Genomic DNA, 15,966 nt, shown 5'->3' with positions numbered 1-15,966 from the left:
CACCGAGGCAAAATACTTGTTCAATTCATCTCCCAGCTCCTTATTTTTCATTATCAATTCCTGGACTCACTTTCTATTAGACAGTTAAGAAATGAGGTGGAGCAAGTGACTGAAGTGTCAGTCAGGGAGCACTATTGGGAGCACCAATAGTTTCAAAATAGTTCTGGAAAAAGATAGGACAGGTCCACAGGTCAAGGCCCTAAACTGGAGCAGGGCCACTTTTGTGGGCATTAGGCAAGATCGAGCAGATGTCGATTAGGTGAGTTTGTTTGAAGGGAAAGGAATGACTGGCAATTGGGAGGTTTTAAAAGTGTGATATCAAGAATCCAGGGGCAGTATATTCCTGTTAAGATGAAGGGAAAGAATGGTAAATTTAGGGATCTCTGGCAGACAAGGGACATTGAGGCTCTGGTCAGGTAAAAGAAGGAAGCATACATTGGGTTTAGGCAATCGGGGACAAGTGAATCACTCTGACTATAAAAAGTGTAAGAAAATACTGAAGAGGGAAATCAGGAGGACAAAAAGAGGGTATGATATGGATCTGGCAGGTAAGATTAAAGAAAATTCCAAGAGGTTCTATAGCTATATTAAGAGTAAAAGGGTGGCTCGAGAGAGAATAGATCCCCTTAAAAATCAGTATGGCCATCTGTGTGTGGAGCCACAGGAGATGGGTGAGATTTTTAATGAACACTTCTCCTCTGTGTTTACTGCGGAGAGCACCATGGGTGCTAAAGAAATAAGGGAAACAAGTGGTGATGTCTTGGGCGCACGCATGTTACTTGGGAGGAGGTATCTGCAGCCTTATAAAAGCAAATTACTGCGGATGCTGGAATCTGAAACCAAGAGAAAAAATGCTGGAAAATCTCAGCAGGTCTGGCAGCATCTGTAAGGAGAGAAAAGAGCTGATGTTTCTTGTCTAGACGACCCTTTGTCAAAGCTCTGAAACATCAGTTCTTTTCTCTCCATACAGATGCTGCCAGACCTGCTGAGAATGGGGAGAGAGTGTGTGGGATGGAGATTTACAGCTTTTGGGGAATGAGAGAGGAAAGAATGTTCCATAGAAATTGTCTGTTCTGAATTTCTATCCTGTACTGACACTGATGACTTTTGGAAACACATTTTACAGGATACTGAAAGAGGAATCACAGGCCGAAATCTCAAACGTCACGTCTAGACGTGACAGAATCATTTTCCTTGGGACCTCAATATCATCGGACTTTGAATCCAGAAGGAGAAATGATTGTCCAGTCTGTCGATTTGAAAAGATTTGAAATGTCAGTGTGAGTGAAAAAGCATCAACACTCTGCCACACTCGAGTGAGAGTGTTCCAGTGCACTGACTAAAGAGCTTTAACCAGTTACACAGTCTGAATAAATATCACACCATTCACAGCGGGTAGAGACTGTAATCTTGTTCTGTGTGTGGACGAAGTTTCAACGAATTGTTCACTCAATAGAAAGGTCAGGACACCTGCACCATGGAGAAACCATGGAAATGTGTGGACTGTGGGAAGAGATACAGAGCCCCATATAAGCTGGAAGCTCATCGGCGCAGCCACACGGGGGAGAGGCCGTTCACCTGCTCTCAATGTGGGAAAGGATTCAGTCAGTTATCCGACCTGCAGAGACACCAGCGAGTCCACACTGGAGAGAGGCCATTTACCTGCTCTCAATGTGGGAAGGGATTCACTCAGTTATCCGACCTGCAGAGACACCAGCGAGTTCACACTGGGGAGAGGCCATTCACATGTTCCCAGTGTGGGAAGGGATTCGCTCAGTCATCCAACCTGCTGACACATGAACGAGTTCACACTGGGGAGAGACCATTCACCTGCTCTCAGTGTGGGAAGGGATTCACTCAGTCATCCCACCTGCAGTCACACCAGCGAGTTCACACTGGGGAGAAACCATTCACCTGTTCTCAGTGTGGGAAGAGGTTCACTCGGTCATCTGACCTGCAGACACACCAGCGAGTTCACACTGGGGAGAGGCCGTTCACCTGCTCTCAGTGTGGGAAGGGTTTCAGAGTTTCATCCCGGCTGCTGAGACACCAGCAAGTTCACGAGTGATTCCAGGGGTAGGATTCTGCTGTTATTGTTTCTGCTCTCAGTTACATCCAGGACTGCATTTTGTTCATTCTCACAGTTGGTCAATGGGGAGGGTCAGAGGGTTTCTTTGTGCTGGACTGGCCGGTCTCAGCCTCCAGTGGGCTGATGCTCTTTGAGTCTTTTTGCGAATACCTGGTTTCAAATGTCACAAGGATAACAGAGAGACAGGGTGTTAGGAAGTTTAGAGATATTTAGTCAGAAGAAAACAGAGGTTGGCAGTGCAAAGGTACATTTCTGAATGGAGGGCTGTGACAAGTGACATTCCTCAGGGATCAGTGCTGGGACTTTTGCTGTTTGTGATATATATAAATGATTTGGAGGAAAATGTAACTGGTTTGATTGGTAAGTTTGTGGACGACACAAAGGTTGGTGGAATTGCGGATAGCGATGGGGACCGGCAGAGGATACAGCAGGATATAGATCAGTTGGAGACTTGGGCGGAGAGATGGCAGATGAAGTTTAATCCGGACAAATGTGAAGTAATGCATTTTGGAAGGTCTAATACAGATGGGAAATATACAGTAAATGGCAGAACCCTTTAGAGTATTCATAGGCAGAGGGATCTGGGTGTACAGGTACACAGGTCATTGAAAGTGGCAATGCAGGTGGAGAAGATAATCAAGAAGGCATACGGCATGCTTGCCTTCATCAGCCGGGGCGTTGAGTTTAAAAATTGGCAAGTCATGTTGCAGCTTTATAGAACCTTAGTTAGACCGCACTTGGAATCTAATGTTCAATTCTGGTCACCACACTACCCGAAGGATGTGGAGGCTTTGGAGAGGGTACGGAAAATATTCATCAGGATGTTGCCTGGTGTGGAGGGCATTAGCTATGAGGAGAAGTTGGAAAAACTTGGTTTGTTCTCACTGGAACGACGGAGGTTGAGGGGGGCGACCTGATTGAAGTCTACAAGATTATGAGGGGCATGGACAGAGTGGATAGTCAGAAGCTTTTTCCCAGGGTGGAAGAGTCAATTACTGGGGGCATAGGTTTAAGGTGCGAGGGGCAAGGTGTAAAGGAGATGTACAAGGCAGGTTTTTTACACAGAGGATGGTGGGTGCCTGGAACCCGTTGCCGGGGAAGGTAGTGGAAGCAGATACGATAGTGACTTTTAAGATGTGTCTTGACAAAAATATGAATAGCATCGGAATAGAGAGATATGGTCGCCGGAAAGGTAGGGGGTTTTAGTTCAGACGGGCAGCATGGTTGCTACAGGCTTGGAGGGCCAAAGGGCTTGTTTCTGTGCTGTAATTTTCTTTGTTCTTTGTTCTGTTTGGAACATCCCAAATGCCCATCCAATTTCCTTTTTAATTGTTTATTGTCTCCACTTCCTCCACCCGCGTAGGCAGCGAGTTTCATGTCATTACCATTCGCTGCATCAGAATATTCTTCCTCACATCCCCCCCCCCCCCCCCACTCCCCCCCCCCCCCCCACTCCCCCCCACCCCACATCTCTGATCCAAAACAAGAAATCTGTGTCCCCCTCATCCTTGGCACATCAGCTAATGGGAACAGCTTTTCTTTGTCCACCTTATCTAAACCTGTCAGAATCTTGTCCACCTCTATCCAATCTCCCTTCAACCTCCTTTGCTCCAAGGGGAACAACCCCAGCCTGACATTGACAATAAAGAACAAACCAACAGAATACGTTACTGTCTGAAATCAAATAGGAATGTTTAATTTCTGTTTTAAAGACATTGTGAATATATTGTCCTGGACAATAAAGGAATTTGAATAACTCACCTTGGGTGTGGTTGAATGGAATATATCAATCTGATATCCACCTACAGTCCAGTGAAAGTCTGGAATGTGTAGCTGGAAATCCCTCCCTAACAGCACTGTGGGTGTACTGACACCTCAGGCATTGCAGCAGTTCAAGAAGGCAGTGTTGGGTTTGACCACGGCCGAGGCAGCTACATACAGCCACATATTCTGTTATAATTGAAGGACTGCAGATTGAATGTGAGGCATTATGGGACTGGACTATCTTGACCACATTCCTGTGACTGCTCAGTTTCTGCAATCACGGACCATTAAAGCTGCTTAGCAGGGCCCTGACAGAGGACCTGGTGAGAATATTTACTCAGAATGAGTGAGAATTAAACTTATTCCAGGACTGGTCAGCGGCTGAGATTCCCGAATCTGTAAAAAGGGGATCTGACCAATCATCAAACAGCAGTAGGTAGTTGGTTCAGAAGTTAAGAAGCGTTCTCAGGCATCATATCAATTATTTTATCATAAATTTGTGAGGGACTTGTGACCTGATAGTCGGTGAAGTGACGGTATACTCCAAGTAGCACTGGACTGAAAAGCGGATCTCTGAGAGTAGATTCTAATGGTTCTAATCCTACCATTCGATGGAACAAAAAAAAGTTTGAGTGATAATAGAGGAGAATTAAGCATCTTGTATCTTATTTTAATTAAGGAGTTGTGAACTTGTAGTGCTCTGTTGCTTTAAGAAGCTATAGCTGCGAGAGAGAGAGAATGCTGAGGATTCATTGTTTGAAATTTACGAGCTGTGAGAATCTGTGTGTTTTGTTTGTTTTATGTGGATGTTTGTAGATGTGTTTTATCATTGTTTTGGGCTACATTTGTTAAGGTTTATCTTTCTGGGGATTTAATCTTATTTTGAGTCTTTAATTAAAGGTATTTTTGGAAGTTTAAAAACAGAACCACAAGAACGCTTTGGGAATTCATTTGGTCATTGTTGTAAAGCACATGCTAAGGTTTCTCTGCTTGTGTGTGGATGATATTTGTGGTTGAAAGCTTCAAGCTTTGAGGATTTCTGTCTGTGATTTAAATCAAACAAATTTTAAAAACGAAGTGTAATTAATAAAGATTTTTTTTCAAACTCTATGACCATGGAACCATATTTACTGGCCAGAGACAGGATTCCAGGATATTTTACTAAACATGTGGGAATTTTAATCCGGATACAATTCACACATTTAAGAATGAGAGTTTTAATTTGTCATGCTTAGTTACAATTTGAGACATGTGAAATGACTCTGACCAATCCTGTACTGGATTGATCTTTGGTTAAACTTCCTGTCAGAGTTGAGAGGGTTGGCTTATGAGGAGAGACTGAGTGGACTGGGACGATACTCATTGGAATTCAGAAGAATGAGAGGAGCACTTGTAGAAACATATAAAATTATGAAATATAGTACATCTAAAATTATGGGAATAGATTGGAAGCAGGGAGGTTGTTTCCACTGGCAGGTGAAACTCGAACTGGGGGGCATTGCCTCAAAATAAGGGGGAGCAGATTTAGGACTGAATCAAGGAGGAACTTCTTCATCCAAAGTCTGTTTATTTATTATTTATTAATCACAAATCAGGCTTACATTAACACTACAGTGAAGTTACTGTGAAATTCCCCGAGTTGCCACACTCCGGCGCCTTCTGTGACATTCCCTGCCAGTGCTTGTTGAATGTTTTTAAGGCAAGGATAGATAAATTCTTGAACAGTAAAGGAATTAAGGGTTATGGTGAGCGGGTGGGTAAATGAAGCTGAGTCCACGAAATGATCAGCCATGATCTTATTGAATGGCGCAGAGAACGTGAGGGGCCAGATGGCCTACTCCTGCTCCTAGTTATTATGTAAGGTCAAAAGATTTATTCCTGACACAATGAAAAGGGAAATTCTGGAATTGGATACTGAAGAAAAGAGTTTAAAAGGAGAGATTATTAAATAGAAATGTTTCCCAGACCGTGTGGTCATTAGATTAAAACAAAGGAAGGGTGCTGACGTCTATTCGAGAACTTTTAGTCCACCCCTTTTCAAACTAAGGGAGTCTATGTACAAAGAAAGCCCAAGCTAAGGTGGTCTGGAAAACATCATGATGGGGGCACCAATCTGTTCATGAGCTGATCACAAAGCCCCATGATGCCCAGATACTAATTTCATTGGACCGATATATAATGTATGTAATCTATCACCATTCTGATTGGATTGTGTCCAGCTGGGATGGGCTGAGTAACTGGATATGAATTGATGATATTCTTTGTTGGGTGGAGTTGCACATGGTCAGCCCCTGTGGCTTCTCCCCGCTGGCGTAACTCAATAAACTGTTTGTCAATTGAATCAGGCTTGAGTGTTGAATGATTCTTCTGAGTTCATTCCCCAAAACACACTGGGTACATTACCACTGGAGACCAGGTATCGCCAAAAACTTCAGACAATACAAAGACCCAAGAAAGCCAGTGTCCCAGTTTAAAGACACATCTTTTATCTGACCAACAATCGAAGGGAGAAATTATTGGACAGTGTAATGCCTCTCTCGAAGAGAAGCATCCTTATTTCTTCAATAACTCTGACATACAATGCTTCGGCTGGATCAATTATACATTCTTCATCAGAAATTCTCCTGCCTTTCATTAGGTGTGAACAAATCATTTTCTATACAAATAAATCCTTAATTACACGTCATATACTTTAGCCAATTGCATTTTATCCTCTGACACAATGGGATTTAATGATCAGTAGAATCCAGACACTTCATCCCCCTATTGCTTAGCAACGCCAGACGCTTAGCTACAAAGGTCAGAGTTAATGTTCCCACTGGCTCTTACTCCGCCACTGGCCAAACCAGACAAATGCACGTTCTCATGTCTGAGAAGACACTGTCTTATCTGGACAGTGTGAATCAATCCTATTCATGAAGCTGCCTTGAGAACCTTTCTGTTAGAAACTTCGCTGATAAAGGTTGTCACATTCTGTGGCTTCATTGTTCTGAAGAATGTAGCCTGTCTGTCAGTGTCCCTGTACCATCATGCCTTGCAGCAGCCTGCCTTTGGCTAAAGTTTACAATTGCTTTTAAAAATACAGCTCACATACATTTTAAAATCAGAAAATTCATGTTTAAATCAGAATTAATTGTATAAATCTTTTACTACGTTCGTGTGTGTAGACTGTTCCCTTGTTCGCTTCTGTGTCTGATTTAGAGTCATTTAACTCAATGCTGGTAGTTCTGTTAGTGTCTGAGATGCCTCATGGTTTAAAATTTCTCCAACCTATTAGGAATTTTCTCCAACAGTTTGCCATTGCGGAGCTCGGAGTACAGCACTTGTTTCGGGAGTCTTGTTTCGGGGCTTGCGGACAATGTGGCCCGCCCATCACAGCTGGTCAAGTGTGACCAGTGCCTCGATACTGGGGATATTGGCCTGGGAGAGGACACTCACATTGGTATGCCTATCCTGCCAGTGGATTTGCAGGATTTTGTGGAGGCAACGTTGGTGACATCTCTCCAGGGATTTGAGGTGTGTGCTGTACATTGTCCATGTTTCTGATGGATACAGGAGGGCAGGGACCACGGCTGCTCTGTAGACCATGAGCTTGGTGCTGGATTTGAGGTCTTGGGCTTTGAACTCTGTTCCTCAGGCGTCCGAAGCCTGCACTGGCCCATTGGAGTTGATGCTGGATTTCATCGTTGATGTCTGCCCGTGCCGACAGGGGGCTCCCGAGGTGTAGGGCTCACCGTGGATCTTGATGGTCAGGAGGGGAGTTGTATTGGGCTGCGAGAGAACCTTTGTTTCCCGGATGTTTAGTCAGAGGCCCATTCTCTCATCTGCCTCAGTGAATGTGTTGACAATAGTTTGTAGATCAGACAGACATCTTTTTCATTCATTTGTGGGACATGGTATCACTGGCTGGCTAACATTTATTGTAAGGAGTCTATCAACACCAGGTTAAAGTCCAACAGGTTTATTTGGTAGCAAACGCCACTAGCTTTCAGAGCGCTGCTCCTTCATCAGGTGAGTGGGAGATCTGCTCATACACAGCAAACAGGGCACATAAAGACACAAACTCAATTTACAGAACAATGAATAATGATTGGAATGCAAGTCTTTACAGCTAATCAAGTCTTGAAGGTGCAGACAATTTGAGTGGAGGGAGCATTAGCACAGGTTAAAGAGATGTGTGTTGTCTCCAGACAGGATAGCCAGTGAGACTCTGCAGGTCCAGGCAAGCTGTGGGAGTTACAGATAGTGTGACATGAACCAAGATCCCGGTTGAGGCCGTCCTCGTGTGTATGAGCTGTGTATGAGCAGATCTCCCACTCACCTGACGAAGGAGCAGCGCTCCGAAAGCTAGTGGCGTTTGCTACCAAATAAACCTGTTGGACTTTAACCTGGGGGTGTTGTTCAACTCCTTACTGTGTTTACCCCAGTCCAACGCCGGCATCTCCACATCATAACATTTATTGCCCATTCCTAGTTACCCGAGGGCAGTTGAGAGTTAACCATATTGCTGTGGCTCTGGAGTTACATGTAGGCCAGACCAGGTAAGAACAACAGATTTCCTTCCCTAAAGGACATTAGTGAACCAGATGGGTTTTTCCGACAATCGACAATGGTTTCATGGTCATCAGTAGATTCTTAATTTTTTTTATTGAATTCAAATTCCACCGTCTGCCGTGGCGGGATTCAAACCCGGGGTCCCCAAAATATTAGCTGAGTTTCTGGATTAATAGTCTAGTGATAATACCACTAGGCCATCACTTCCCCCCCCCCAGAGTCTGCATACTGCAGCCTGATGACTGAGGCTGGGCTGGTCTTGGTTCTGGCCTGGAGGGGTGGGACATTGAAAGCTTCCCACTGGTCCAGTAGGTTAGCTCGACTCCAGCAGGGAGCTTCATGGTGCTGGGGTGGAGTGTTGCTGCGGGGAAGGTGGGGATGAACGTTGGTGCAATGACGCAGCCCTGCTTGACCCCAGTTCGCACTCGTACTGGTCGCCTCACCATAGGAAGGACGTGATTGCACTGGAGGGGGTGCAGAGGAGGTTCACCAGGATGTTCCCTGGGATGGAGCAGCTGAGCTATAAGGAGAGACTCGATAGGCTTGGATTGTCTTCTTTAGAGCAGAGAAGGCTGAGGAGGGACATGATTGAGGTGTATAAGATTGTGAGGGGTATGGACAGGGTGGATAGGAAGCAGCTGTTCCCCTTAGTTGAAGGGTCAATAACGAGGGGGCATCATTTTAAGGTGAGGGGCAGGAGGTTTTGGGGGATTTGAAGAAAAATGTTTTCACCCAGAGGGTGGTGGGAGTCTGGAATTCACTGTCTGGGAGGGCAGTGGAGGCGGGAAAACTCACAACCTTTAAAAAGCACATGGATGAGCACTTGAATGTTTTGACAGTTCAAACACCATCAGCCAAGTGCTGGAAAATGGATGAGTGTAAATTTAGTATAGTTTTGTCAGTGCAGACTCGATGGGCTGAAAGGCCTCTTCTGTACTGTATGACTCTATGACTTGTGAACTCGCTGGTGTTTCTGCAGTCGGGATGACTGAGTGAATCCCTTCCCACACACGGTGCAGGGGAATGGCCTCTCCCCAGTGTGAACTCGCTGGTGTGTCCGCAGGGCAGATGACGATCTGAATCTCTTTGTGCAGTGAGAGCAGCTGAAAGGTCTCTCCTCAGTGTGAATGCGCTGGTGGGACATCATTAGCTGAGAGCTTTTGAAATCCCTCCCACAGTCAGAGCATTTAAAGGGTCTCTCTTGGGTGTGAGTGACATTGTGCCTCAACAAGTAGGGCAACTGACTGAATCCTTTCCCACACACAGAGCAAGTGAACGGCCTCTCCCCAATGTGAACTAACTGGTGTCTCCGCAGGCCTGATGCCACACTGAATCCTTTCCCACACACAGAGCAAGTGAACGGCCTCTCCCCAGTGTGAACTCGCTGATGGCTCTGCAAATCAATTAACTGAGTGAATCCCTTCCCACACACAGAGCAGATGAAAGGTCTCTCCCCAGTGTGAAATCGATGGTGTCTCTGCAGACTGGATAACCGAGTGAATCCTTTCCCACACTCAGAGCAAGTGAACGGCCTCTCCCCAGTGTGAACTCGCTGGTGTCTCTGTAAATCAATTATCTGAGTGTATCCCTTCCCACACACAGAGCAGGTGAACGGCCTCTCCCCAGTGTGACCGCGTCGATGAATTTCCAGCTGAGATGGAAAACTGAATCCTTTCCCACAGTCCCCACATTTCCACGGTTTCTCCATGGTGCGGGTGTCCTTGTGACTCTCCAGGTTAAACAATTAGTTAAATCTCAAACAGAACACGGGTACAGTCTCTCCCGCTGTGAATGCTGCGATGTATTTTCAGGCTGTGTAACTGGTTAAAGCTCTTTCCACACTCAGTGCACTGGAGCACTCTTACTCGGGTGTGTGTGTGTCTCGGTGCTTTTCCAGTCACACTGAAATTTAAAATCTCCTGAAGCAGACAGAACAGAGAAACATTTCCATTCTGGATTCAAAGGTCGATAATATTCAGGTCCCGACGAATTGAGGCCTCTGTCAGATGTTGATGTGACATTTGGTTTGAGATTTCTGTCTGTAAATCCTCACCTTCTGATATCCTGTAAAAGGAATTTACAAAAGTCATCACAGTCAGTACAGGATAGAAATTCAGAACAGACAGTTCTAGTTTCTATGGAACATTCTTTCCTCTCTCATTCCCCAAAAGCTGCAAATCTCCATCCCACACACTCTCCCTCAATTCTCACTCTGCTGTATCTAATATTCACCCTCCCAATTCTCCTGAAGGTGCTGATTGAGGCTGATTGACAGATCCATGCTCACTGCTTCCTGCCCTGGACACAGGGAGCTGAAAATCTCCATGCAGGCTGCCAGACAGATGTCTATAATACTGGATAAAAGTGTAATATACAGGACATTATTTGAATTGTGATAGAGCAGGTATTTGAGGAAGATTTATACTTGGGTAGGGAGAGCACATGATCTGGAACTCGCTGCCCATAAGGACGGTGGAACAGAAGATGAATGGGAAAGACATCCCATGATATAGTGGGATCTGGAAAGCAGAATTTATTTCCCTTTCCAAAAGAGAAAATGCTGGAAAATCTCAGCAGGTCTGGCAGCATCTGTAAGGAGAGAAAAGAGCTGACGTTGAGGCCAGATGACCGTTTGTCAAAGCTATTTCCCTTTCTTTCCTCCTCTGCCACCGCTCTGCCTCGTCAATAAGACATTGGGACTCAGAGGGTTGATGCAGTTTGATGGACAAGTTGTCTCCATTCTGAGCAATGGGGAACAAGCTCCTCCCAGTCATTGACAATATTACCCCCTAAAACCTAAAATTTAGAATCCTAAAATGTGTAGGTTAGAGGGATTAGTGGGTAAATGTGTGGGGGTAGGGCCTGGGTGGGATTGTGGTCGGTGCAGACTCGATGGGCCGAATGGCCTCCTTCTGCACTGTAGGGTTTCTATGTTCTACTAAAACGATGCCGGCCTGCGCATGCGCCTTGTTGCATATTGCCCCCAATAAAGATGGCGGCCATGAACACGGCCCGAACATGAGGAGCTGCGGTACCGCTCGGTGCAAACTGGGTCCGTGAAGCTCTTTACCGAGGTTCACCGCTTACACAACCTGCTTACGCAGCGTTTCCGTCCACCCGCGAGATCCCTCGCCCCCTCCGTACCGTCAATCACCGCTAACCTATCTCCGAGCCGAAAAAACAGCCCCGTCTCCGTCGCCATTACCCACACTGCGCATGCCCCAGTCAGAGCGGGCTCCGCCCCTCATTCAGTGTGATTGGTTGGAGGACCAGCCTCTCCCGCTCGGACCTCCAACCGCGCCCCTTCTCTTCCCATTGGTGCGCGCTGCCGTCAATCAGCCGGGCATTGTGACGGTAGCTTGCTGTTTGTCCAATAATAACAGTGACAGAGTCTCAGTGTAACAATGACCCACACAGACTCCAATACAATCAGAGTGGGGATGGAGCACAGAGACAACACAGCAAAGCACTGACTTACTCTGAGTGTAACAATGACACACACAGGCTCCAATACAATCAGAGTGGGGATGGAGCACAGAGACAACACAGCAAAGCACTGACTTACTCTGAGTGTAACAATGACACACACAGGCTCCAATACAATCAGAGTGGAGATGGAGCACAGAGACAACACAGCAAAGCACTGACTTACTCTGAGTGTAACAATGACACACACAGGCTCCAATACAATCAGAGTGGAGATGGAGCACAGAGACAACACAGCAAAGCACTGACTTCAAAACAGAAAATGCTGCAAAACCTCAGCAAGTCTGACAGCAACTGTGGAGAGAGATTCCATGATGTGGAGAGAGATTCCATGATGTGGAGATGCCGGCGTTCGACTGGGGTAAGCACAGTAAGAGGTCTCACAACACCAGGTTAAAGTCCAACAGGTTTATTTGGTAGCACAAGCCATAAGCTTTCGGAGCGCTGCTCCTTCATCAGATGAGTGGGAGTTCTGTTCACAAACAGGGCATATAAAGACACAAACTCAATTTACAAAATAATGGTTGGAATGCAAGTCTTTACAGGTAATCAAGTCTTAAAGGTACAGACAATGTGAGTGGAAGGAGCATTAAGCACAGGTTAAAGAGATGTGTATTGTCTCCAGCCAGGACAGTAAGTGAGATTTTGCAAGTCCAGGCAAGTCGTGGAGGTTACAGATAGTGTGACATGAACCCAAGATCCCGGTTGAGGCCGTCCTCATGTGTGCGGAACTTGGCTATCAGTCTCTGTTCAACGACTCTGCGTTGTCGTGTGTCGTGAAGGCCGCCTTGGAGAACGCTGACCCGAAGATCAGAGGCCGAATGCCTGTGACCGTTGAAGTGTTCCCCAACAGGAAGAGAACACTCTTGCCTGGTGATTGTCGAGCGCTGTTCATTCATCCGTGGTCGTAGCGTCTGCATAGTCTCCCCAATGTACCATGCCTCAGGACATTCCTTTCCTGCAACCTATCAGGTTGACAACATTGGCTGAGTTGCAAGTGTATGTACCATGTACCTGGTGGATGGTGTTCTCACGTGAGATGATGGCATCCGTGTTGATGATCCGGCACGTCTTGCAGAGGTTGCTGTGGCAGGGTTGTGTGGTGTCGTGGTCACTGTTCTCCTGAAGGGTGGGGAGTTTGTGAGACTTACAGAGAGATTCTAGCCAACATTTTGAGTCTGGATGACCCTTCGTCATGGATTGGCTTGATTTACTTACTCTGGATGTAACAAACACAGTGTTTATTCCAATAATAAGTCAGGCTGCAGTGTGTCAGTGAACACAGTATTGGATCCAATGTAATGACAGGACAGACGGTAGAGAATCCCTACAGTGCAGAAGGAGGTCACTGAGCCTATACCAACAACGATCTCACCCCCAGCCCTATCCCTGTAACCCATGTAGTTATCCTGCTAATCCCCGACACTGAGGGCCAATTTAGCATGGCCAATCAATCTAATCTGCACATTTTTGGAGTGTGGGAGGAAACAAGAGCACCCGGAGGAAACCCACACAGATACAGGGAGAATGTGCAGACTCCACACAGTCAGCTGAGGCATGAATTGAACCCGGGTTCCTGGCGCTGTGAGGCAGCAATGCTAACCACTGTGCTGCCAGGCTGCCTGTGTTTTAAGAAATCTCATTAAAATCTGGAACTCAGATGGGGATATGGGTTGGTGTTTGGTGGCAGTCAGATTTACAGAATTTCAGAATGGATTCCTGCAATAGCAGCAATCCAATTGCTATATGTTGGTAAGACTGAGGGAAGTATTTAAAGTGGAGACCATCGGTGTGTTTAAAGGTCGTGATGGAATTTATGAACTGAGAAAATATGTGAGAGCAAAGAAATCAATCTAGAAAATTGTAGTCACTTCACGTTGTTCCAGGAGAAGTGGCGTCTGGTTGTGGAGATGTCAGGTTTTACACAGCACATGGTCATTCTGAATGGAGAATCTCTGAGTTGTACAATTCACATCATTCAGGGGCCAGATTGTCTGCTCAGAAAGAGGAAGGTTTCTGTGACACCAATGGAAAGCAACAGACACACTCACAGACACCCTCACACACAGTCTCACACCGTGCAAATTATCTCCTGTCACTTTATTGTTTTTAGTCGTTTTGAAATAAATCCTGAATGAACTATAAAATAATTCATAAGTACTTGTTGAGATTCCCCTGAAAGACATCTGTACTGTTCATTTCACTCCCTGTAGCTGTGATTTCCATATTCTCGCCACTCTCTGTGTAGAGAAATTTATCCTGGATTTCCTATTGGATTTCTTAGTGACTGTTTTATATTGATTGTCTCCAGTTTCCCAGTAACTTCACTGCAGTGTTAATCTAAGCCTACTTGTGACTAATAAATAAACTTTACTTTTTGCTCTTCCCCACAAGAGGAAACACTATTTCTGGATCTAAACCTTTTATAATTTTGAAGACCTCTGCTCAGGTTACCCCTCAGCCTTCATTTCTCAAGAAAGAAGAACTAGCCTGTCAATCAACTGCAAGAAACACAACTGCAAGAAACACAAAGTTGTGATAGTAGGGGATTTTAATTTTCCACATACAGATTGGGACTCGCATACTGTTAAAGGTTTAGACGGGGTAGAGTTTGTAAAATGTGTTCAGGAGAATTTTCTACATCAGTATATAGAGGTGCCAACTCGAGAGGATGCGATATTGGATCTCCTATTGGGAAATGAGTTAGGGCAGGTGATGGATGTGAGTGTGAGGGAGCACTTTGGATCCAGTGATCATCATGCCATTAGTTTCAACCTGATCATGGATAAGGATAGATCTGGTCCTCGGGTTGAAGTTCTGAACTGGAAAAAGGCCAAATTTGATGAAATGAGAAGGGATCTGGGAAGTGTGGATTGGCACAGGCTGTTCTCTGGTAAGGATGTAAATGGAAAGTGGGAGGCCTTCAAAGGAGAAATTTTGAGAGTGCAGAGTTTGTATGTTCCTGTCAGGATTAAAGGCAAAGTAAATAGGAATAAGGAACCTTGGTTGTCGAGGGAGATTGTAACACTGATTAAGAGGAAGAGAGAGTTGTATGAAATGTACAGGCAGCAAGGAACAGATCAGATGCTCGAGGAGTATAAAAAGTGCAAGAAGCTACTTAAGAGGGAAATCAGGAGGGCTAAAAGAAGACATGAGGTTGCTTTGGCAGACAGAGTGAAGGAAAATCCAAAGAGCTTCTATAGGTATGTTAGGAGCAAAAGGATAGTGAGGGATAAAATTGGTCCTCTTGAAGACCAGAGTGGTACACTGTGTATGGAACCAAAAGAGATGGGGGAGATACTAAATGGTTTTTTTGCATCCGTATTTACTGAGGAAACGGGCATGGAGTCTACGGAGATAGGGCAAACTGGTAGGGAGGCCATGGAACCTTTACAGATTAAAGGGGAGGAGGTGCTCGCTGTCTTGAGGCAAATCAGAGTGGATAAATCCCCAGGACCGGACAGGGTATTCCCACGGACCTTGAGGGAAGCTAGTGTTGAACTTGCAGGGGCCCTGGCAGACATATTTAAAATGTCAGTATTCACGGGGGAGGTGCCGGATGATTGGAGGGTGGCTCATGTTGTTCCGTTGTTTAAAAAAGGTTCCAAAAGAAATCCGGGAAGTTATCGGCCAGTAAGTTTGACGTCGGTGGTGGGCAAGTTATTGGAAGGTGTGATAAGGGATAGGATCTACAAATATTTGGATAGACAGGGACTTATTAGGGAGAGTCAACATGGCTTTGTGCGTGGTAGGTCATGTTTGACCAATCTATTAGAGTTTTTCGAGGAGGTTACCAGGAAAGTGGATGAAGGGAAGGCAGTGGATGTTGTCTACCTGGATTTCAGCAAGGCCTTTGACAAGGTCCCTCATGGGAGGTTAGTTAGGAAGGTTCAGTCGCTAGGTATACATGGGGAGGTAGTAAATTGGATAAGACACTGGCTCAATGGAAGAAGCCAGAGAGTGGTTGTGGAGGATTGCTTCTCTGAGTGGAGGCCTGTGACTAGTGGTGTGCCACAGGGATCGGTGTTGGGTCCATTGTTGTTTGTCATCTATATCAATGATCTGGATGATAA

The 15,966-nt window shown here is 45.6% G+C and overlaps 2 protein-coding genes across 3 annotated transcripts in view; one reads left to right on the top strand and one right to left on the bottom strand.

The window, feature by feature from the left end:
* The window catches only part of LOC144483724 (uncharacterized), a 231,012-nt gene that overhangs the window by 96,030 nt on the left and 119,016 nt on the right, over positions 1–15,966 (top strand). The window contains exon 7 of the mRNA XM_078202264.1: positions 1,650–2,018. Coding sequence (XP_078058390.1) covers positions 1,650–2,018 — 369 coding nt within the window. The remainder of the gene's footprint in view (positions 1–1,649; positions 2,019–15,966) is intronic.
* LOC144483767 (uncharacterized) lies at positions 7,989–11,612 on the bottom strand. Of its 2 annotated transcripts, none has more exons than XM_078202313.1 (2): positions 11,552–11,612; positions 7,989–10,471 (listed from the first exon to the last, which is right to left on the bottom strand). In XM_078202313.1, the coding sequence occupies exon 2, from the start codon at positions 10,113–10,115 to the stop codon at positions 9,354–9,356; it is 762 nt and encodes a 253-aa protein (XP_078058439.1). In that variant the 5' UTR covers positions 10,116–10,471; positions 11,552–11,612; the 3' UTR covers positions 7,989–9,353. The 2 variants fall into 2 exon arrangements, with proteins under 2 accessions (XP_078058439.1, XP_078058441.1); XM_078202315.1 differs by lacking the exon at positions 11,552–11,612 and adding an exon at positions 11,478–11,536.

Source organism: Mustelus asterias, unplaced genomic scaffold (genome assembly GCF_964213995.1).
Source record: "Mustelus asterias unplaced genomic scaffold, sMusAst1.hap1.1 HAP1_SCAFFOLD_77, whole genome shotgun sequence".
Taxonomy (NCBI): Eukaryota; Metazoa; Chordata; class Chondrichthyes; order Carcharhiniformes; family Triakidae; genus Mustelus; species Mustelus asterias.
Note: the sequence above shows the minus strand (reverse complement) of the source record. Positions and strands in the feature narration are given on the sequence as shown.